Raw genomic sequence first — 24,885 nt, forward strand, 5'->3', positions numbered from 1 at the left:
AAGCAAATCATACGTAGCGCACGCGCAGACGCGAAACCACAACCTCCCACTTCCTCCCCCCTCCCAACCTCTCTCTCTCTCTCTCTCTCTCTGGAAGCCACGCCCATTCATTTCCTGGCGTGATTCCGTCCAATCCTACCGCGCGCGGCCTTTCGCCTCTCCATTTACGGTCCCGCCCATTTCGTTTGCTACAGCCAATGGCGCCCGGCTTAATGACGTAACGTGACTCCGTTCCCAGGATTCTTTTGTTTGGCGGGATTGTTCGGAGCTTGAGGCTCCGGCCGCTAGTGCTGTTGCTGGTGGGGAATGAAAGGGGCTCCCGCGGTCTCCTCGCGCGTTATGTTGAGGCTCATCGGGTCCTGCCCCCTTTGCTCATTCAGATCAGTGGAACCTACTTCCAAGTAAGTGCGCCTAAGGTTGCTCTTTAGTATTCCTACAGAGGGATGCCGACCAGGATAAGGACGGGGATTTCACTGCCTGCCCCCATGCCAGCGGGTGTGGCTTGTGTGGCCTGGGGGGGTGGTTTACAGAACTAATCCCCCCCCCCCCCGCTCACAGAGCGGGATTAGGTTGACAGGGCTAAAGTAAAGTGATTCTGAGGAGGCAATCTGAACATCTCTTAACTGGGAGTAAGCCCCTTTGAGCTCAGTGGGGCTCCCAGCACAGACTACATGCTTGAAACTTGTGTTCTGTATTTTGTACCCTATAGTATTCCACCTGTGTTCTCCTTGCTGCTGCGTGGAACAGCGCATGAATCAGACCTTTGGATTTTGCAAGCCAAGCATTTTAAATTTACTTAACAGAGTGTGGTTCGTTTATTGCCAGAGCGCTAGAGAGAAGGGTGAGCTCTGCAAGCAAACTACAGTCATACCTCGGGTCGAATGTGCCTCGGGTTGAGCGCGTTCGAGTTGCGCTCCACGGCAACTCCGAAGTAATGGAGCATGTTACTTCCGGGTTTTGCCACTTGCGCATGCACAGACGCTCAAAATGACATCCCGCGCAGACCCGCTGTCGCTTGTTACATTCGCTTCAGGATGCGAACGGGGCTCTGGAACGGATCCTGTTCGCATCCCGAGGTACCACTGTAAATTATTCCCATAGCATGCTTCTGCTTAACTGTGACTGTTTTAAACCTTGCTGGGGGCTCTCTCCGGCTGGAGAATGTGTAAAGCCCCGCATTTTGAATCTTGGTGCCCAGCCGATTCTTTTATTTCTTACTTACACATGGGTCAGATCTGTTTTCCTGCCACACAAACCAGAAAGAGAAAAGAGTGGTTGTAAGCCTATGTGTTGTTTGTGTCCTGCACCATCAGATAACTAAGATCACATACTTTTAGAATCAACACTTCCTTTAAAAAAGAACATATGTGTGTTAGTTTAAAGCAGAGTCTCGTGCCCAGCGGAAGGATGAGGAGTACGTGCTGCATACTCTAAATTGCTTTATTTATAGTTCAAAGCTGTTATATTACAGAAAGACATCTTGCCTCTGCCGGAGCAGAAAAATGCATCCTCTCTCCTCGACAGCTCGGAGAGAATCACACAGTGAAAAACAGGAAACCAGTGTACGTCACATCCAGTCTCCCTTTCCCGTGAGAAACTCCAACAGTACAGACTGTGGAATGTAAACACCTGTCTCGTGACAAGCCCTTTCGCTGCACAGTGAAGGAAAGCAGAAACCAACATCCTCCCCCTTTCTGTGAACATCACTGGGCAGCGTGTTTGTACAATATCAGTACAAACCCAACTTCTGCACATAGGTACAGTGTTGATCCCTTGATACAATCTTGGACAATACATCAGCAGGAATTTCATTACCTGGCATATAGGACACCGTTACGAGTCCCTTCTGAATACATTCCCTAGCATGCTGCAACTTTAATTGCAAGTGCTTCGTGCTTTGCTTACAAGCTTCAGACTTCAGCAAAGCCAAACATGCTTTGTTGTCCTGGTAAACCTGGATTGGACATTTGACAGGAATTTTCATATCTTTGCACAATTGTATTAACCATTCACAATCCTTAAGTGAATACGATAGTGCATTCAGTTCGGCTTCACAAGTACTTAAACTAACTGTTGTTTGCTTCTTGCATGACCAATCAAACAGACCTTGATTGTACATGTAGCAAACTCCAGACGTACTTTTCCTGTCTGTATTGTCACTTCCAAAACTTGCATCTGCAAATATCTCAAGACCACCAGACTTCTGATTGTTGAATCTCAGTCTGTAATGCATAGTGCCTTTCAAATACCGCGCTATGCGTTTCAGAGCTTTCCAATCCTTGACACTAGGATTGTTGACTTGTCTGCTTAGCAAATTACAGCTAACAGCAATGTCTGGTCTTGAACATCTGGCAATGAAGTTTAGCTTGCCTAGCACACTTCTGTACAGTGTAGTGTCAGAAAATGCTTCTTCAGTGTCATCTACCTGATAACCTGTTGTCATCGGTGTGTCTACAGGGTTAGCATCCATCAGATTTAGTTTGCTTAACACATCAGCAATTTTCCGTGACTGGTGTACTAGAATGTTACCATCTTGATCTCTCTCTATTTCCAGAGATAGGTAGTTGTTTACCTCACCAAGATCTTTCATGTCAAAGTGCTCTTTCAGTTGAGCTAGGGCGTTATTGTACATTGCGACATCTTTCCAAAAGAATAATAAATCATCAACATAAAACAAACAGTACAGTTTCTTTTGCCCCTCCTCTTTGACAAATACACATGGATCAGCTTTTCCTTGCTGAAAACCTAGAGAAAACAATACTACAGTGAGTTTTGTGTGCCAACACCGTGCACTTTGTTTGAGACCATAAAGGGATTTCTTCAGAGCACAAACAAATCCCTGTTTTACCTGTACGCCATCAGGTGGAAGCATATAAAGTGATTCATCCAGAGATCCGTACAGAAAAGCTGTGTTAATATCATGGTGACTAATGTGTAGATTTTCCTCTGCAGCTAGCTTGAGCATAAGCCTAATGCTTTCATATCTCACTGTCGGTGAGTAGGTCTCGTGATAGTCTTCACCTGGTACCTGTGCAAAACCTCTGGCTACCAATCTGGCTTTGTGTCTGACTATCTTGCCATTTTGATCTGTCTTCGCTTTGAAGACCCATTTGCTTCCAAGCAGTTTCATTCCTGGAACTACTGGAACTAGCTCCCATGTTTTGTTCCTTTCTAAGGAATCAAGCTCAGCCTTCATGGCATTTAACCATGGCTCAGCTTCCTTTGAATCCAAACCCTGGATGTCTTGGAAACTTGAAGGTTCAAATACCTTCTTGGAGCTTTTAACAGCTGTTACTGCTATCGTAGCAAACTCATCAGCAAATCTCTTTGGAGGTCTGCCTTTTGTGGCTCTCTGTGACCTACGAATTAGCCTTAAGTCTTCAACACTCTCCTCTTCCTTCTTAGGAGAAAAACGACCTATTGTGAACAATGGTTCCTCCAATTCTTGATCAGAGCTTTCAGAGGGTCGCATAGAGGCTTTCGCACTCTTGAAATCCTCTGAATCACCCGATTCAGTTTCAGATTCAGACTCAGAACCTTCATCAGTGGGTTGTTGTGGTTGCTTTTGACTATCCTCAGTCTCATCACCGTCATCAGGATAACATTGGAAAATTCCCACATTCTCCCCCCACTTTGCATTGTACTCAACACTTCTCGTGAGCTTAATTGTCTTAGAGTCAGTCATCATTATTCTGTAAGACCCTTTCTGATAACCTAGAAAGATACCATGCAATCCACGCTTGTCTAACTTGGAATTTTTTGGTGAGTGAACCCACATGTCAGAACCAAATATTTTCATGTGTTTGATGTATGGCTTCTTGCCAAACATCTTCTCATAGGGGGTACAACCAATCGCTAAAGATAACCTGCGATTGTAACTGTAAACAAAACACGAGAGAGATTCGGCCCAATAACTCTCTGGAAGATTGGCATCATGCAGCAAGGTTTTTAACCCTTGAAGCAATGTCTGATTTGCCCGTTCCGCAAGTCCATTCTGCCATGGCGAGCGAGGACTAGACAAATCGTGTTGAATTCCTTTCTCAGTCAGAAAAGCTTCAAACTGCTGAGAAGTGAATTCTCCCCCGCGATCACTGAAAAGAGTCTTTATCTTCTTACCATGCACATTTTCCAACCAAGCACAGAATTCCTTGAACCTAGGAAAAGCCTCTGATTTCTGCTTGAGATTGTACACAAAAATATATCTGGAAAATGCATCAACGAGAACCATGAAGTATCTATTTCCACCCAAAGAGGGCGCTAGTGGTCCAACCAAATCAGCATGAACAACCTGGTATGGTTCTGTAGCTTGCCTACTAGACACCTTACCTTTCGCAGCCATTTTCACCTTGTTTGCTGCGCATGCTTTGCACTTCATGTGGTACCTGCAGGGTTTAATAGTCATACCTTCAACCAAGGCAGGCATTTTAGATACTGCCTCAAAATGCAAATGACCAAATTTTCTATGAAAATCGTGAATACATTCTGCATGCAAACTTTTGTTAGAACCTGCAATGCAACAAGTGTCATCCTTCACAACATCATCATAATACAAAACAAACAAACGATCAACATATTCAGCATGCAATACATAATCATTTTTCTTTGTGATGATGCACTTCCTGTTCTTGAAGGAAACGTCAATGTTCCGCTCATTCAGCTGTCCAACGCTGAGCAGATTATGTTTGGCGTCTGGCACGTAAAGCACATTCTGTATCGATAAGTCCAAACTGTGAAGAACAACAGTTCCGTAGCCTTTACTGGGAATAGTGTGGTCATCCGCCTGGTGAATCGCACCTTCCTGCGGTGTAAAAGACACAAACAGTCTCTTATCGTTGCACATGTGGTGGGTCGCCGCTGAATCAACAACGAAGAAAGATCTAGACGTCTTCTGGACCTCTGCAACCTTTGGAGTGAAGCGTGAAACCATAGCCTTGTGCTGCGTTGTCCTAGACACCGGACCTTTGCCTTTGCCTCGGCCTTTTCCGCGCGATGAGCTATCGCTGCGCTGCTCTGTCTTGGCCCTGGGATATCTGCATTCCCTCTTCATATGGCCTAGACGTCCACACGAGTAGCATTTCACTGCCTTCAAAGCTTTGGCGCCATCTGGTGGTTCCACTGCACTATGGGATGACGTCTGTGAAGACTCCCCCTTGCCCATGCAGCTAGCACCCCGGCGATCTGCTTCATTTAAAATCACGGCAGTTACATAGTCCACTGTTAGCTGAGCGGTTGGCTGCACAGCAATCTGGGTTGCAACAGACTCCCAACCTGAACCCAAAGATTGTAGTATCATGAAAGAATACACAGCCTCTGGAAAGTTGAGTCCTCTCTGTTGCAGCTCATGTCTCAGATTTTGCATCTCCATCAGATGTAAACGCACATCTCCACCTTCAGCAAGAGCCATATTATGCAGCTTGTTAAAGTAAAACATAGTGGATCCAGCTTCTGTCCTTAAGTGAGCTTCTCTCAAAGCGTCCCAAATTTCTCTGGCTGAGGTCTTATCACGCAATAGACAGAGCTCTTCTGGGGATACTATCAATGTAAGAGTTCCCCTTGCTTTGGAATCCTTAGCTTCCCATGCATCTGTAACTGGAGCTGGGGGGGTTTCTGTAATCACCTCAAACAAACCCTCTTTCCGCAGAATTGCCTCTGCATACAGAACCCAGTCGGCATAATTTTTCTTGCTGAGCTTAGGAATCCCACAAGCATCCTGAAGGGCCATCATGACTCTGGCATTAGCCTTCAGCGTCATATATGCTGCTTTAAATCTTGCTGCGTCACTGCTGCAGCTGCTTTATTCCAAAAGCGCACTTAAAAGTTACTTTCGATTTCCCCAGCATAGTAACTTGTGCCTGGGAGCCTTTTGCCTATTCCCGGCAAAACGGCTTTGAAAGTTCAAAGTCCAGCCATAAAGCCATTAACTAGAAGCTGGCAGGCTGCCCGGAGCAGTAGCACATACCTCATCAATCACTTTTACGCGCAGAGCAGATTCCGTTCCGATCTGTCCCTCTGCATTCCGATCCTTTGCCGGCACTCCGATTCGACTTCTGGGCCCATAACCACGTGTTAGTTTAAAGCAGAGTCTCGTGCCCAGCGGAAGGATGAGGAGTACGTGCTGCATACTCTAAATTGCTTTATTTATAGTTCAAAGCTGTTATATTACAGAAAGACATCTTGCCTCTGCCGGAGCAGAAAAATGCATCCTCTCTCCTCGACAGCTCGGAGAGAATCACACAGTGAAAAACAGGAAACCAGTGTACGTCACATCCAGTCTCCCTTTCCCGTGAGAAACTCCAACAGTACAGACTGTGGAATGTAAACACCTGTCTCGTGACAAGCCCTTTCGCTGCACAGTGAAGGAAAGCAGAAACCAACAATGTGATCACTGTCTCTAACTCAGTGTGGCTGGGTTGGTTGAAATGCAAAAGCTCTTGTATTTTTTGTTCAGAAGAAACTCTTTAGATTTTATCTCCCTTGATAGCATGACCAGCTGTAGTTGTCAAAATGTCAACTTCCACACAGTGATTAAAGTTACAGGCTTGTCTTCCTTCGCATCTGGTCACCTTGGAGCCTGTCTCTTGTATTCAATAGCAGTAGTGTATCCCCTATGACATTCCTTTGAGGTTGCTATTGTATACTGTACTCATTTAAGATGCGTACATGTGTACAGTGGGGCTTGCTTATGAGTAGACATTTTATAGGTGCCTGAGAAACCAGATCATCTTTAGATTAGAACTTAGCTATTTGTAGCACCATTACTTTTGCATTCCAGAGCAAGAAATGCTTTTAAGGCCTGTTGGTTGAGGTAATTTACATCCTGGGAAAAGCTTGATTATGCTGGACAGTTGTAATTTTCCCTGGCATTACATGTGGGATTTACTAGATTTCTGTGTCTAATCCTGATTAAAAATTGTCTAATTTCAGATATTTAGATGTTTGTCACTAGTGACGATTGGCTGGACTAATGCCAGGACTGGATTCAGTGGACCTTACTTCTTGAACATCTATAGGAATTGGCAGCTGAAGGTGGTACCCTTCGGCTTTAACTCATCTTTAAGTGTAAACAGTACATGGGTGAAAGCAGGGGACCTTACTCAGCCTCACTTGCAGCCTTCCGGGGCCACATCAATGATAACAATTAGCCACCAAGGATATGTTCTCCCTCCACTGTTGGAGGCAGTGTGCTCCTGAATATGAGTTGCTGGGAATTGCAGCTGAGGGGAGTGTGGTTGGGTGTTGAGCAGAGTGCAGAGCAGGGCTGGTGAGAGATGTGGCCTGGGCAGCTTTCAAGGGCTCAGTGGAGAGACTTGGAGGACTGTATTTGGCCCCCAGGCCTGAAGCTGCCCACCCCTGGGTTAAACACCGGAATCCTAGGTACAGTTATCAGGAAGTGCCCTCTTTACTTAGATAAACATATTTAGAATCCAGCTGGAAGTGTTTTATTGAACTGAATTATTTGTGTGAATGTGACTTTTTTATGGGCACAGACTGATCCTTCCTTACTGAGGTTAAAATGATCTGCTTTCTGTTGTTGTATTGCCAAACACTTATTATTTTTCAGATCGGAAAAATGCTGCTCAGATCAAATGCAAATTAAACAGAAGAATCATCCTATTGAAAAGCAGGAGACTAACTCATGGTCTTCTTGCAGTGGACGTATTTTAAGGAAATATGCTGATGGATCAGCAAGAGAAGTTGTTGTCATATAATGGGGAACTCCTGGTTTTCCAGCTGTCAAAACTGAAATCCACACAAGGCGGTGGTACAAAAGTGATGAAATTGCACGCCAGGAGAATGTCATTTGACAGTTGTACTAAACAGTTTATTGAGACGTCTACTGGGTCATTTAGCGATTGTGAGGATGGTGTGGAAATGATTCATTGCAGCTGTGCATCTGACTTCAGAACAGGAATCCTTCACCCTTGTGTTCTATTGAAAAAGAAGATGAAGAAGAACACAAAATATACTTTACTCTTGCTTCATAACAGTAACATATTTGAGCTGGTTCTGCATTTTAAATTGGATTATGAACTGAAAGAACCCATAAAGTTGCTTTCTGGCCCAACGGTTTTATGGAGCCATGCAAAAAGCCTGTTTCACATTTCTCCCCAAACTTGCACTGTTTTATGTGCCCCTGTTCAGCTTTGTTCCATCAAATGGGCCGGTGAGATTAAGGGTGAGGGTGCTGTTGTTCTGGGAACAAGAGCTGCTTGTTTGACAGACAGAGGCAATGGGCAAAGTGTTCCCAAATCAGATGCATTCATCTGGGGTACCGAGTGCTTTGCCTATGCAGTGGAGAAACAGGAAGCGCTAACAAGGGCCACTTTTGTTCCTCATGCTTATGGCGGCGTGGTAGCGTGTGTGCACGTTTGTGAAGTCGATGCCGTGAGAAGCAAGTTCAGGACGTCAGTTGTCGCAGTCACATGCAAAAGCCAAGTCATCATTTTCCAAGATGGTCTACCGAAAGATGTTCACCAGCTTCCATATGAGAATCCTTATTCTGTACAGGTAGCAGCAGTGGAAGGAAACAGCCAGTTGGTGGTTGTAACCTTTGCTTCAGGAGATGTGTGTGCACTATGGAAGCATAATTTACAGGTATTGATCTGATACTTTGTTCTTAGGCTTGCAAAGGTTCTGCCTTGTGTTATGCAATATGCTTGACACAAATCTCTGCAGAAACCGATGCACGTATTGAGTGATTGAGCTTGCCTATATTCTGTTTTCCACAATAGGCAGGGCCCAAAGCGGCTTACAGCAAACATTCAAAACATTGTATTTCCAGTGCTCTATATTACAAATGGAACATATCAGTAAATTCAAAATGACGAAAAAACCCAAACACAATTTGGAAAACACAGAATAAATTCAGTATTACAAAAATGATAACAATTGAGTCTTAAGAACATAAATACAAAGCAAAAAAGGGGTTAACAAACAATACAGTTTCTAGTATTGGTTTTACTGCATTCCGGGGAGCCTGGCTACACATAAGTTCAGAGGTGATGGGTAGATGACAAACAGCTGGTATACAGGCTAGATGACATATAGCTGGCTCCCACATCTCCTCCAGAGGAGGATTTTCCTAGCAGTTGAGATGAATAGGGAAGCCTTTTGCCTACATGGAAGCTTCAAATGCATACTGGATTTCTGATGTTGCAGAACCTCTTGTGTGTAACAGGGGTAGTGAGATGTGCTGGGGCTGATGCCAACCCAGGTGTCATTCTACTTTCTTTGAAAGTCATTCCTCTTAACACAGAGCTCATGGTAGTTACTCCATGTTGAAGCTCTCTGTGGAGTCATGGAGGCAAATTTGAAATAATTTTGTAACTTGTTCCAGGGCTGAATATATGTAGATGCTGGGGCTAAGGCCTCACTCAAATGAAGTCCTGAACAAAGGCACAAAACCAAATACTTGTGTGTTCAATGAACATAGGTGCACCAGAAATAAATTTCAGAAGAATGAAAGAAGTTTTAAGTATGCATAACACAGCAGATGATAAAATGTCCATGCTCCATCTCCTAAGGATGGATTCACACAATGTTTGTCGCTCTTGAAATTAACTGAAGAATAAAATTGCTTGAAATGTCCGTTATAACTGTAGTTGGTGCATTGTGGTCTAGCTGCTGCTGCGCCATACTAGCTTAAGCTGTCTAATATGAGAATATTTTCATTTCATGTGCATAATGTAGATATTAACGAAATGAAACATTTCTAATGTTACCTTACATTGCAGGTGGTTTCTTCCTGGAAAAATGTGAGGTCTATTCTGGTAGATGATTTTGTTGGCATTGGAACGGAACAAATCTTAGTTCTTCTAAAGACTGACTCCATCTCAGAAAGTTTAAATACATTTCAAATATCCAATTTTGGAAATGTTCACCATGTGGTAAGATTTACTGATTGGGGAAATTGTTGGGAAAGGTTTCTGTAAGAGGTACAGTGGTGCCTCGCAAGACGAAATTAATCTGTTCCGCGAGTGTCTTCGTCTAGCGGTTTTTTCGTCTTGCGAAGCAACCCTATTAGCGGATTAGCGCTATTAGCGGTTTAGCGGCTATTAAAGGCTTAGCGGATTAGCTGCTAAAAGGCTATTAGCGGCTTAGCGGCTTAGAAAAAGGGGGGGAAAGCGAAAAAAAATCTCAAGACTCGCAAGACATTTTCGTCTTGCGAAGCAAGCCCATAGGGAAATTCGTCCTGCGAAGCAACTCCAAAACGGAAAACCCTTTCGTCTAGCGGGTTTTCCGTCTTGCGAGGCATTCGTCTTGCGGGGCACCACTGTATTTGGCAAAGAGTCATTTGCCTTACGGTTTGCTTTGATTCAAATTGAGGAGGTTTGGAAGACGGTGTGCCTTGCAGAATCAAATGCCTTTCATAACTCTGCAGTGGCCTTGTTTTGACATAATGCTGAACCATGCCTCTGAGAACCTTTGTCTTGCATATGCTCCCATCTCTGGCATGGCTACAAGGAAGAATTCCTTTTTAGATTAACTGCATTCTGCAGAGTCATCCAAATTCAAATGAACTGGTTAATCTTAACTGTGGTCTGTTGGAACAACTCAGTTTAAAAGAATAGTTTCTGAAGTTAAGTTGTTTCAATTAAGCACATTGAAGATCAATGGCATATGAAACTGGTTAATCTGAAACAGGAACAGAAGCTTCTGATCTTGTGGAGGTGAGATGGGAAGTGCTTGAGCCTAATACCTAAGGCTTACGTAAGAACAAGCTGCAGTTATGTCCAAACCAGGCTACTATGTGCTATCAATCTCATCTTTCATAAACCAGTAGATGTGTAGAATTTTTTTAAAATGGTTGGGGTATAATTAAAGTACATATATTTTAATAAATCTATATTGCATCAGATCTACAATATTATAATTATATGTAACATTTATTATAAAAATACAGAAATGTAGGCTTAGAAGTGGATACAATTGTCATTTTCACTTGGGTGGCATATGAATGGAAGACTTTTACTTGGTCCTTGTGTGGCTCAGTTTTCCACATTCGTGCCTCGCTTACTTTCTGGCATAGAGTTAAATATGTTTTGCCTGTCTTTAGAATAACATAAGCTATGAAGATGACTCACATTCTACACAAGAGCTACAGAAGAACCACTTCCTTACTATCAAAGGACTTGAAGCAAGATTGCAGGTTTGGATCCATTATCTGCCTCTTGATATGTCTTGACAACCCGGGGTTTGTTTTGTATTAACGAACTCTCATGCAGCATAAACTCTGTTTTGGATCATTCCATTTCGTTGATGTTTGCAAATGCAGAACCAGTTAGTTGTACTGAGTATTCCCTGCTATAATTACTGTTGAGTTGTGTTGAGGGAATCTTAACTTACTGGAGTGTTCAGTGTCTAAACTCCTCGCTGTATTCTGTGGGGCTTACTCTCAGGTATATGTGCACAGGGCTATAGCCTTGCTCTCTTCGGGTTTTGAAATACTGATAGCCATCACTAGGTTGTTTGGAAGCTAGGAAAGAAAGGCTTGTTGCCCATGATTCACTTTCCAACCCAAATTAAAATAAGGGATAAGCACTAGGAATTATTGTCGCACTGTTGTCTGGCATCCTTCTCTTGCCTTGTATATGTCCTTGAAAACCTAACGTTGAGATGATGATGCTTTTCTTATTGTAGGTGCCTTGCTGCTGACTTTATTTTACATCAAGTTTTGTGGTTGTCTACTGTGGATGACACATATAACCTTAGCTGCTACTTTGCTGTGAATTCCTATGAATCACTTATAAAGACCTTTGATGGGAACAGGCCATTGGCCAGGAATGATAGGAATTCATTCATTCATTCATTCATTCCCATTCAGCCTTTACTGGCATAATTTTTGCTAGTAAATTATGGGCAAAATCCGGAGGGCTACAGATTAGCGGTTTAGGTGTCCAAGGGATACATGCAAAGAGCAAAAGGCTATCTACATCAGCCTAGCTGAGGACTGGGAGTATAAAAGAAAGGCAGGTTGCTGAAAGAAACTCGATGTCCAAAGTTCAGGTAACTGCACAATTTCTGCAGTCAGTGAGTAGCTACAGATGTTTCTCTCTGCATTGTCGGTTTCATCAAATAATTATCACAGCAACCACAGAACTTCCCATTTCTATGTTGAGCTATGGTTTTTATTTTTTTTAACAATGAGAGAGGAATCTACAACTGTTAGCTCATACCGGTCTTTTAATATCTTGAAAAAGAAAAGCATCTACTCTCGCAGTGTCATCATTATGAACTTTCTAACTCCTTTTGTATCCCGTAGGCTGGTTTTGCTTCTGTTCAAGAGCTACAGCAGCATTTACGGCTCAAAGAAAAGGTTCTGGTGGAAAGTTGTGGAGCATTGATTGACCTAGTTCAAGACCAAAAACATAGTCTTCCAAGTGCGGAAAAGGTATACGACATGAAGATTATTTTTTTTCTGTAACAGAGACATGTTTTTTAAAAAAATATATAAACAGGTTTTGTTTCCATTCTTCTATAATGGGTAGGGACACAGGCTTCCAATACTTTGCATAAGAGTCACTCATTGGTAGCTGTAACCATGTAAGAAATATTTCTCTATGTTTGGGGTCAACTTTTTTCACTAAAGCCAAAAATAGCCAGTCTTTAAGGAAATACAGGTACAAAATTTTGTTGCCAAAGGACATGACTATCACAGAAAGGTTCCTGTGCCATACATATATTTTCAGCTCAAAGCATTCCAGTCACTGGTTCCTTTCCATAGTTTATGTGGAGTAATACAGAACTCTGTCTGTTCACCAATTGGTGGAATTCTCTCTCAAATTAGAACAAAGGCCAGGTAGGTAAATAGCTGCAGCTGTGGATTGGAAAAAAACCCTACAGAGGGTTATGGAAACTCTTTAGCATATTTTTTGTTGTAAAAGTGGAGTGTGCCATACCAATTTATCTTTTAGCTGAAATATATGAAGAATAGTAGTGTTTTCCTGGTTCCGGAATTGTCTGAACTGTGACACAGACTTGTTTTGGGCATATGTGTAGATGTGTGTATCTTTTCTTGAAAGGCAGGTCTTGTTTCCCTCTGGGATGAACCATTGGATAATGGCACATCAACTCCATCTATAGACAAAGAGCAGCTTGTGCAGGAGGTTTGGCACCGTGTGGTGGAGGACAACTTAGTCGTTGGAGTGAAACTAATGGACACATATGACTTGTAAGTTGTATAAATCCTATACATGAACTACAGATAAATGCTGCTATTGGTAGAGATTATATAGCCTACAACTGCAAAATTTAAAAATACAGTGGTACCTCGGGTTACATACGCTTCAGGTTACATACGCTTCAGGTTACAGACTCCGCTAACCCAGAAATAGTGCTTCAGGTTAAGAACTTTGCTTGAGGATGAGAACAGAAATCGCGTGGCGGAAGCGCAGCGGCAGTGGGAGGCCCCATTAGCTAAAGTGGTGCTTCAGGTTAAGAACAGTTTCAAGTTAAGTACGGACCTCCGGAACGAATTGAGAACTTAACCCGAGGTACCACTGTAGAAAATAGAAGAGTTAAGAATGGCTCCGAAAGAAAATGCAAAAAAAATTCCTGAGTTGGATGAATGTACGTTAGATTTATATGGTATAAATGCAAGGTACATTTTAGTGTCTGTTTTTGTTACTATGAAGAAACTGTAAATCTCGAGTATATCAAGAGAAGATCACAGTACACTGCCATTCCTGCATTTGTTTTTTGTTTCTTAAGTCTGCATTTTTCTTTTTTTGAACAGGCTGCTCAGTAACGTCCGTTTATCTTTGGTAATGGGTCGAAAACGCCCTTCGGCTTTTCCAGCTAAGTGCCGCTGCAGCGTAGTTGCATTGAAGAAAGCTGCGCCGGCAGAATCCACATCCCATTGGCAACTGGAGCCTCTGCTTAAAAGGATCAAGCTCGATTGCCATAATGGGAAGGAGTGCAATGGGGAACCTTCTCAGGTGAAGGTGGATAGGACAAAAACCTTCACTGCAGTTACCCAGCTGTCCCCTTTCTTAGCATTGCATGAAGCAGGCTGCGTGGTACTATTACACACCACGAAGAGAAGCTGCAGAGATGACGAACGTCTGCAGAAAAGCAAAAGAATGACTTTATTATGTGGGAAGATTTTATTAAGTCTGGCTGAGATTTCTGCTGGAAAATGTTCGATAAATCTAAAAGATTATAAATACACAGGTAAACTTTTTATGCAGGGATTGGTAGCTACTTGCTGTACTTTTGGGACTGTTTATTTAAAAGCTAGAACTGCGGGTTGTTTTTTGAGCTTACCTGCTGTAGTATAGGAAATGTTGACCTTAGTTAGCAGACCTGAACAGGAATTGAACCCAGAACAGGCTTACTTGGTTTCTGACTTAGGTATTTTGCCAGTTCTGTCTCAAAGAGCTGAATAGATGGCAATAGTTTTCTTTAGAGCCAAAACATTACTTTAAAAAACAATGGAACACTTAACATTTCTCCCCATCTCTTAAACAATGTCTATTCTCTCTCTCATTCCACTCCACTCTGATCTGGATGAAAGCTTCAAATTTAATTTGTGTCACTAGGAAGATGACTTAATAATTCTTAAGCAGCCCCCTGAGCGACGAAGAGGTTGTTCTTGGTTGGTTTTAGGGATGATATGCAGGATGTGGGAGGGATGTTGTCACCAAATAAGCAGTGCTACGCTGATTTTAAATTACTTGTTGACTGGCACCAAGAGTTTACAATAGGGCAGCAAAAATTAGCCACAAATGCCTTCCTATCATAAAATAAGCTAGTCTAAAGGGATACAATATCTAGCTCTCGGATTTGATCTCGGATTTTGCTTAATTGAAGGATTTAAAACGAAGGGGAAACAGTTGAAGGGATGCTTTGAATGCCCTGCACACCGTTTTAATTTCACGAATGCTTTTCTGTCCCTGCTGCAGGCTCCATAAAAGATCTTGTTGCACTTTGTGCAGCATCACACAAGGTGTCACTTCAAATCATTTCCTCTGACTATACATTGATTCACATAAAAACATGGCTGCAGGAACAAATGGAGTGTGCAGCCATAAAAGAATATCCTGATACTTTCATCTCTTGTAAATCCGGAAATCTGAATGGCACTGTCTTCAAGTGGAATCTCAAAACACCATTTGAAGGAACTTTAACAGTATTTTACAGGTAATGGCAACTGAAAAGCTGGAGATACCTTTCTCACCTCATTTTGCCTCGTGAGCATGACAGCTATAGACATTGCTGTGCTAGCAATCTAAGACCATTTTGAATAGCTGTGCTATGCTAGCCAAATGAGTAGGTCATTGGATTCTCTTGTAAACATTTTAAGTGATCTGCATAGGTGAGCATAGAAGACCCCAAAACTATAATAACAGAGGCTTCATTCAATGAAGATGATATAAACTTGAAACAAGACACCTTGTGGAATTTTCAGAACTAACATTGCTATCTGCCTTATGGAAACATGTTCCACTTTGAATTTGGTATTCAAGCAAGCCAGGTAGAAACAGGTGGGCACAGCCATAGAAAATACACGTAACTTCCTTAGAATTTTGCTCAGTCATTTTAAAGGATATTTTTTACGGGACAGGTTTTCACTGAGAGGATATTTTTTATGGGACAGGTTTTCATGCTCAGTGAATATTCTTCCAAGTATTCTACCTTAGAAAGAGCTTTTAAATGCAATAAAATATTGAGTTGTGAAACAGATTTCTGTTATGGCTTAATTCACTTGTGTAAACATGTTTATATCCTAATTCACATAGGGTTTCATTGCCTTGGTCATGGAACTCAGCTCACTGAATAGCTTCAAAGAACCTCATTTTCCCTTTCAAAGATTACTAATACCAAACATACTAATCTCAGTCACAATGCATATTTTGAGCACAATATTTAAACAGATTGTTTAAGTAAAAGCCAGGCATGGGGAACCCACATTTCCCATAGGCTCCAACTCTCATCCCCAGCCAGCATGGTCAACAATCAGGAAGGAAGATAAGAGTTGTGGTTTAGAGGACTGCAAGTTCCTCCTCCCTGCTCTAAACCTTAATTGTAACTTCTCAGGGAACATTACTGTCAGTATAACTTGCTGAGCCCTGCTTGCTCCTGCCTTTCCCCATACTTTGTATTTGTTCCAAATTCCTTTTTTCACCTTTAAGTACGGTGCTTCATGTTCTGAATAGCTTCTGGTTTACATTTAAACTTCTGCTGGTGAATTTTTATGAACAATGATAACTGACCTTTTTTTTTTACAAATCTGCTTTACAGGCATCAAACGATTTTGTTCCAGTGCCTTCATAACCTTACCAGATTGTTGCCACCAGCCTGTAAGATAAAACCACTCAGGGTCAGAAGCAAGAAGGTACTTGCTGAGCAGCTTGCACTAACTTTAGAAAAGGAAATGGTCACTCTCCGGCAAGCTTCCTCCGCAGCTCTAAGCCAACTTGAAACCCACTTGTCTCTGATTTATGAGGAGAGCAAAGAAGCAAGTAGCGTCTCTGCGGTGCAACAGTTCAGAGAGCAGTTTCAAAGGGAGCAGAAGCAATGCATGCTGGGTATGAACCGAACAGTGGGTGGTGCCTTGTACAGGAGACTCATTTTGAATGTATTTGAATCGCAGCTGAATTCTGACACAATAGCATGGCAGTGCTCATTACTTGGCAAACTTCTTTGACTTATTTCTTAGCCAAAGCTATAATGTGACGCGCTTCACATCCCTATTTATGATTAAAATGAAGAATCCATTAGTGCTCTTATATTTGTTCAGCAAGTGATCAATTGCAAGGGAATTATTTTGCAACGTTTCAAAGAGCTATAGTGAAATGCCTGCCTGAACAAAAAGTATGGTGGTCAGTAAGCTGCCTTCTGTCAGTATTCTGTATTGAGACTCCCCATGCTTGTGCATCTCTACTTAGAGCAACAGGTTGGGGAAGAGAGACAGAGGCCTTGATTTCCTGTCACCTGCCTTTCTCTGTTTCACCCACACTGCTGTTTCGTGTACCCAACAGATTTTTAAAAGTCTGTGTTTCACCATAGCTTCGGAAAAGATCCTGCATCATAAACTCTGCACCCTGATACAATGGGAGAGTAAGGGTAGCCATTGTTTTTTTTTTCCACTGAGTGAACTGGTTGCCCAGCAGCTTGCTATCCTAATTAGGTCACAGAAGTACTGTGGCCAGAATACTCACTGAAAATGAGTTGGCAAGAGGTATTTCTACAGTTTTTCAAAACCGCATCTCAATACATTTCTCAATACATACATGGGTACACTTCTGCTGTTCCATGAACAAAGATACCCAGAATATATTTCCATTAGGTATCTTTTAAACTTCTATGCATACTTGTGCAAGGAATGTTGCAGACGTTAGCCAACCTGTTGGCACGTCCCAAAGTCAGCCTCTGTTTCATGCTTCTTTATGTTTCCAAAAACCTTTCTCCAATGATACTTCTCCTTTCCAATAGCTCCATTGCACTTATTTCTCTTCAGACACTTTTTTTATCTTTTTATTGTGGTGGAGTAGAAGCTTTCCACTCATCTTTACATTTGATTCTATTGACTACAGTTGGAGAATGTAATGCACAATATACATTGCATTTGTGTTTTTACAGACTGATACAGGAGTTGCTGAGCAACCGAAAGCTAGCAACGTAGGCAAACCAGATTCTTGGCTTTCTAACAAATGTTAAATCTCGGCATGTCTGGAGACAGGCTGTTTTTTTATATTTGTCTTACTTGTTTACATGCATGTTGTAACCTGTTTTTTAAGCTACAGTAACAGGAAACTTGATCACACCACCTATTAAATATCATCAAACTTCCCAATAAACATTGTTTATTCCATATTGGGATTACAGAATTGTTCTTCATTTCATATATTGGTGAAACAAAACAGTTTCCCTACAGCTGTGCAGAGAGCTGAAAGCTCATTAATAATCTTCATGCGCTAAATGGTGTTTTTAATGGGTTTCCAAATCTCTGTTCAAACCTATACATTATGATGGCTATTTAGTGTCATTCTTCTCAATAGGTCCCTTAGATGTTATGTTCTGCAAATGGGGCCTGCTGAAAAATATTTCGGATTGGGAGTCTTCCTGTTCAGGGTTCTTGCCAGCCAGCCATGCTCTCTCTTTGTCCCATGCCCTCTGCTCCTCCTCTTCACACTTTTCTGCTTTTCTCTGCAACAGTCCCCTTCTATTCCAGGAAGCATGTTCAGTCTTTCTCAAGCTCTTCCGTGGGTTTTTACCTTTCATTGTATTTTTTACTGTGCATCTGCAAACCTTGAGGTTTTCCCCAGAGCTGTTGATACCTCTCATGTGGTTCTGGCTACATAAGGGTCTATCATTTATAGAAGAAGCCTGTTTCTTCAAATTTATATACTTATTTTAAAATTGTTTTCTTCATGTAGAAGAGATGGAGAGGGGGAAATACAGAACATTGTAGGCTGTAGCTGCTTCTTTTGCTAGAAGCATAGCGAGCAGCAACTTTCTTAGGGCTGGGTTTACATGTGTTGCAGAAAGATGTTAAGCTTTTGATAACTACCCCATGTAAGAAACTGCCTGTAATACGAAGCAATATCTGGCGGCTGTTTGGGTGACTCCTTGTTAGCTTTGACTGGCAATTTTCTGAAAACATTATCATGCACTTGTAGATAGTTATCCATTAAATACTTTTGAAAGTAGCATTCTGGTCATTGGTTTGATATGTGGAACGAACTGAGTTGATAAAAGCTGTTCATTTTCGTACTTGTCACTGAATGAAAGAATTTATCCCTTTTGTGTCAAAAGCACTGCTTGGGTTGAAAAGGATCCTTAAGAATTTCAAACCGTAGTTACTTTTATGAGGCTTCAGGCCTTTTAACCTGGCAAGACTTCAAGCAAACATCTTCATAAACGCAAGTAACCTCTCAGGTTCGCCAGTGCTTCTCACGGGCTGCAGAGCCTGCTTCGTTGCACCCATGAGTGTACATAATGCTTCTGTGAGCTCTTGCTTCTGGGTAGAGGAAAAGTGCAGAAATAACTGCTTAACGGGTTAGTATCTCCCCATATTTTCCAATCGGCAACTTCTATTTCAGAATAATCCTGCAGTTCGATTTGGTTTTTATTGTGCTTCAGGGTGGGTTGGGCATTCCCTGGGTGGGTTGGGCATTCCCTCGTCCCTCAGTTCCACAGATTAAAATGATTGGCAGGTCATTATACTGCTTGGCTTAGGAGTGGGAGTCTCTGCAGAAACCAGCACTCCATGTGGCCAGTCATCGCATGCAGTATTTTTAAGGTTACAGTACATCAGGCTAACCTTATTCCATCCGCTGATTTGCTTACTTCGTTGGTGTTTCTCCAGTGTTTTGAAGGGAAGCACAACTTAAATAAAAAAAGACCTTGGGAATGTGCACTGATCCTTGCAAGTGCTTGTGCATGTCTGTACCTGCACAAGACGGCAGTTCTTTCTGAACTCCCTTCTTTTCAAATTGCTTTGGATGACGCATCAGTCACAGGGTCCTCAAATCCATTCTAGGTCACTTGCAAAAGGACATTCAGTTTAGACAAGTCTTGCCTGGGTTAGGATAAAGAGGGGATGCCACCTGCCTCAGCATCCTATCCTTCCCTAGAACATCACTAGCTGACTGATAGTGTGGTTGGTAAGGAGACTTAACTATCCTGTTCCTAGTAATGCATGAGGATGCACTGAATTTTGCCACTTTGGTACTGATTTAGTAGTTAGTGGAATCTGACAAAAGGAGGGAGGTTATCAGAACTGCCTGGGAATTCAGTTTAAATGGGGGTGTAATATATAAGGAATGTCCTCAACTGTTTTGATTCCCATTTGACGAGCAGGCGCAGTGGTTACAAGCGGGTGTGTGTGTATCTATGTGTATCTCCCAGCAGAGCAGATGGCAAGGCATTAAAGGAGGCCAAAGTGAAAGCTCTCTGATATTTGGAAATTTCTAGAGCATAAAGATAAGCAGCTGGAACAAAGGTTTTGCTAGTTTCCAGCTGCCTAGCAGCAAAGCTTAGTCTTCTTGCAGGGCTACATCCCAGATTAGTTTAGTTGTGTCCTTAGTTCTCAAGGCCACAAGTGTAACAGAGCAGGAGACAATGACCCAAAGTGTGATAGTTCCACCTTTACATCTCTCTCCCAACCAGAGGAGAAATAAAAGAGGCTAAGACAGAGGGATTAAGATTTAACTTAATCCAATAGCAGTTTCTGGTTTGCATGCCAAAATGGAACTGGATTATGTAGTAGTACATTCCTGCTGTCTATACTCAACAGGGATTGATATGTGTTTTGTAACTTGTGGTCTGAGTGGAGTCATCCCAGATCCTACTCTTTGAGTTAAGGCATTCGGTGTGCAACATGGAACACCAAAGGTACAGTGGTACCTCGGGTTACAGACCCTTCAGGTTACAGATGCTTTAGGTTACAGACTCTGCTAACCCAGAAATAGTACGTCGGGTTAAGAACTTTGCTTCAGGATGAGAACAGAAATCGTGCAGCGGCAGCTGGAGGCCCCATTAGCTAAAGTGGTGCCTCAGGTTAAGAACAGTTTCAGGTTAAGAACTGACCTCCAGAACAAATTAAGTTCTTAACCCAAGGTACCACTGCACTGTGCAAAAAAACCTGCATTATATATCTACTAAAAGTCCTTGTAAATGCACAGCTGTGAGCCATGTGTAAGTTGGGCTCTCACCTTCAGTCACATATTGAATGAGCCTCCTTTCGAGAAAAAGAACCTAGGAAGGGCAATGGAAGTTCTTTGGGCATTCTCAAAAACATGCAGACTGGGCTCTCTGCAATCCTGTTGACTGAAAGACTACACCAATATATCTGAATGCCATCACCTCTCTCTCATGGTTGTTGATCAGCGAGTGTTTGAAAAAAGACCATTTTTTAAAGTCTTGGTAATTTGTGGTGAGCTGCTCACCAGTATAGGAGTAAGAGAAATCCCAAAGGGCTCTTCTGATTTTTACTGTTGAGCTTTTAGCAATGATTTTTATTGTAATTTACAGTACTATTGTTGTTTTGTTTCTGCATTTTTAATATATTGTTATTTTGCATTTTTTTGTGTACAGTGGTACCTCAGGTTACATACGCTTCAGGTTACATATGCTTCAGGTTACAGATTCCACTAACCCAGAAATAGTGCTTCAGGTTAAGAACTTTGCTTCAGGATGAGAACAGAAACCGTGCTCCGGCGGCGCAGCAGCAGCAGGAGGCCCCATTAGCTAAAGTGGTACCTCAGGTTAAGAACAGTTTCAGGTTAAGTACGGACCTCCAGAACGAATTAAGTACTTAACCTGAGGTACCACTATTGCTTTTTAAATTTTTTATAATGAAAGTGGAATAGAAATGCTTTTAATACATAATAAGTAAATAGGTGCTTTCTGTTCTAAGCTGGCTGGACAAACTCTGAATAAGAGCACTTCTGTCTGGTGTTGGTGACCAACTTATTCTCATCTAGATTTTCCATTCTCTTGTCTTTAAGCCAGAGGTGTTTTTTTTAAAAAAGTTTGTCTTCCATTGACCAGTAGGAAAGCTTCGACTCTCAAGAGATTGTTTTCTTTCATTTTTGTTGCGTGAGTAAGTACATTTGTTATGCCCTGGTTAGCATTGGGGGCTTATACTGTTCTCTTTTCATTTACGTAAGCTTCTGCTGAGGCATGATAGTTTAATTTCTAACCAGAAATGACCTGAGTGCACTGTAACAATTAAGTCAACTTTCAGTCCACCAATAGAAATTAAACTTTGAGTATATGGATTTGAGAAAGATCCTTGGCTTGTGAAGGTGAAGCTAAGCTCTGTCTTGATTCTGCCACAAAATGGAAACGTCCTGGGCAGAAGGAGGTTCTTAAGCCCTCCCTCTCCCCACCCAGCCATCCATTAGAACCTCCCTACTTTTTATCTAATCCCAAATTCCACAGCCTCTCACAAATATGAGAGATAATGGGAAAAGCAACTGGCAGGACCAATCAACAGCTTGAAAAGTATTAAGCACCCTCTTCCTGTTTCAAGCTTCTCAGCCGCAAACTCTGCTCTCTTGGACCTAATCTGCATAAGAGAAGCAACAGTCGGATTTTAAACGCATCCTCATTAACTAGTTAGTCAAGGGTGCTAAGAATTGGCAGCAGACTCCTGTCTTCCTCACAGAGCTACAGTTGTCAGATTGCCCTGTGGAGAGGGATCGATTGTTAAACCACCCTGGTAGCTCTGTGAGGGAAACAGGGGGAGTATCCTAACAACTCTCAGCAGCTTAACAAACTACACTTCCAAGTATTCTATGGAGGAAGAAATGGGTGCTTAAAGTGGCATGATACTGCTTTCAATGTATATGTGGGCGCAGCCTTGATCTTCAAGCCTGTATAACTTGAGGATAAGGGATAGCATTGCCATGCGATCTGTTCACTTAGCTCTGATAGGTGCTATCATCAGTTTTGGAGAACGGAGACGGCGCTTATTACATTTTACACAGGGAGCTTCCTCCCTGCACCCTACGCCGGGGTGCTTAACTTGTGGCCCTCCAGACAATGTTGCACTCCAATTCCCATCAGGCCTAGTCAGCATGGCCAAAAGTTGGGCATAATGGGAACTGTAGTCCTGCAACATCTGGAGAACCAAAGGTTAGCTCCCCCTGCCCTATAAAAAATGCTGGTGTCGGGAGGAATGATCCAGAGTTTGACCATAGAAGTTACATGCCCTCTTAGTGTCCATGTTAAGGTTTCTGTCTGGACCAGACCACCGTGCTGACAACCTGCTTTTAAAGGCACAGAGACAGCTAGTGTATCATCTAGCTTGGCCATCGGATGGAGGTGAATTCTGTGACAATCCAATTTTAAGAGTCACCACACAGCCATCTGTTGTGCTTGTCCTTCCTTGGACGAGGGCCTGTGTATTGTATATGCACGTGTGCACATGCAAACACAGCGAAGAGTTGGCTTCAAAATATAACAAACGGAGGCAGCTTGATTAAGCCCAGAGTCTGACAGTAATGACAGATGAGCGATGTCTGCTCTAAATAAGGTCTTCTCTTTCCTGAAGCGCTGGAAGAACAACAGACGAGAGTGGCATGCTCCAAATAATGAGGGGGTTGGGGAGGAGGGAAAGCATACTGCCTCCTTCTAAAAGCAAAATAGAACATCAAGCCACAAAATTACATCTGCATTATTGAACAGCATTACTGTGGCGAAGGAGGGAAATGGTGGAGAAAAGCTATTTAAGGAGGATAAAACGGGGTCATGAGGCATCTTTTACAAGCCGCTTCCCTATGGCACTGAGTCTGGCATACATACAGCTAGATATCGGTTGTAGCAATTAGTACATTGCAAGGCTCTTTCGCCTACTCCACGAGGGCTTTAGTGACCAAGAGAGGCAGAAAATGAGATCTTCTAGAAAGTTCTGGACCGATCATTCAGGGAGCTCAGGTCAGGGTTCCCCCGGGTCTCTTGAGATCTGGCTCTCAGAACTCCACCCCCCTCTTGTCCTGAGTCATATCTCAAGTATTTTCTGAGTCTGTCCATAAGATAATGCAGGCCTTTGGGCTGAAAGGATTCCCCATCCCTGTGCTACAAACACCAGGTGTTGCCAGGCTACGTGAGAGTGATGTAGGTGTGCAGATGGGACGCCTTAGAGAACTGCGATGGGTCTGAATTTTTTACTATATTCAGGCAGGCAAAAAAAAATGTTTTGCCTCTAAGAATATAATTTATTTATTTAAAAACCAACAGGCTGGAGCCCCATAAGAGATCATATCTTATTTTGATGGCCGATACATCCGGATGTACAGAGAATGACTGTCGCTTACTGACGACAATACACTGAGACATATTGTTATCGTTACTGTAAGACACACAGTTTGTCAAACTCGCTTCCCCAGCCTTGGCAATGTTCACTGTATTGCATTCTGAGTGAACGCACAGCACTTCTGAAAACTGGGCCCCTTAAGTGTATCTTCTGCATCTGTCCAGCATGGAATATTCCATTTTGAGAACAGAGGCACATGGTGTTCTTTTTTGGCCAGACACCAAAAAAAATGGTCAGAACAAAAGACCTGCCCTGAAGTCATACGCTGACAGAGCTGCTGACTCATTCAATATTCCCAGACCTTTCAAAACACTGGCTATTGAAGCTTGAGTTTAGGTTATAAGAGCACATAAGTAATTTAAAACATTCCACGAATCCCATACTTAGCCACAGAAATGGACAAAACATTCAGTCAAACTTCAACCTAAATCCCAACACCAGTTTCTGAAGAAAAAGCAAGAAAGCTAGGATATAGTGTATTTATGTGGGGAATAGGGAGTCGGAGTCTGGGGAACGTTCTATTCTCCTTGAAAGTGCCTCCTGAGTACAAATGATGAAATATTTACAATTGTTCCACTTGATTTTGTGGGTTTAGGATTAGAGAGCTTCTCAACTTCCTCAGCAGTTATACTGCCTCCTAACTCTAAAGGAATTTGAGTCTTAAGACAAGTCTAAGCTAAACAAAGGGTAGGGAACTGTTGAGGGAACTTTGGTGGTGGAGCCAGACCGCTCCTTGCTGAAATGGAATTGTCTCAGATATTGGGTTGCATCCAATGCATTGTAACAGATTTTTTTGGGAGGAGGGGAGATGAAGGGCAGGGCCCCTTGTGTGAGCAGAAGCCTGTTCTGCTTGTGCAATAGGAGTTCTCATGACCCCCATGACAGTGTTCCTCTGAAGGAGAGAAGGAATGGGACAATAATGTAGAACTTGATCCTGGCTTGGGAGGTGCTGAACTGGATGCTGCTTTGGGACCAAACAAGTTTGTCAGGAGAAAGAGAGCCCTGCCCCAGTGACAGCAAACCCCACTCCCCAAAGCATGGAGGAGGCATTATCTGATCTCCTGTTCCATCCACCACTAGGGAGGCAGGCACTATCTAAGTCAGATCGTGAGCAACCA

The 24,885-nt window shown here is 42.5% G+C and overlaps 1 protein-coding gene across 1 annotated transcript; it reads left to right on the top strand.

Annotated features, from left to right (window-relative positions):
* The first annotated feature begins 85 nt into the window (after positions 1-85).
* On the top strand, positions 86-18,656 carry FANCB (FA complementation group B). The gene is made up of 9 exons (XM_081001317.1): positions 86-401; positions 7,562-8,595; positions 9,735-9,887; positions 11,057-11,149; positions 12,263-12,391; positions 13,023-13,171; positions 13,736-14,172; positions 14,904-15,141; positions 16,243-18,656. Exons 2-9 carry the CDS (start codon positions 7,672-7,674, stop codon positions 16,646-16,648), a joined length of 2,529 nt encoding a protein of 842 aa, XP_080857443.1. The 5' UTR covers positions 86-401; positions 7,562-7,671; the 3' UTR covers positions 16,649-18,656.
* The last annotated feature ends 6,229 nt before the right edge of the window (positions 18,657-24,885 follow it).

This window comes from Podarcis pityusensis (assembly GCF_964106645.2).
Source record: "Podarcis pityusensis genome assembly, chromosome: 4".
Lineage (NCBI taxonomy): Eukaryota > Metazoa > Chordata > Lepidosauria > Squamata > Lacertidae > Podarcis > Podarcis pityusensis.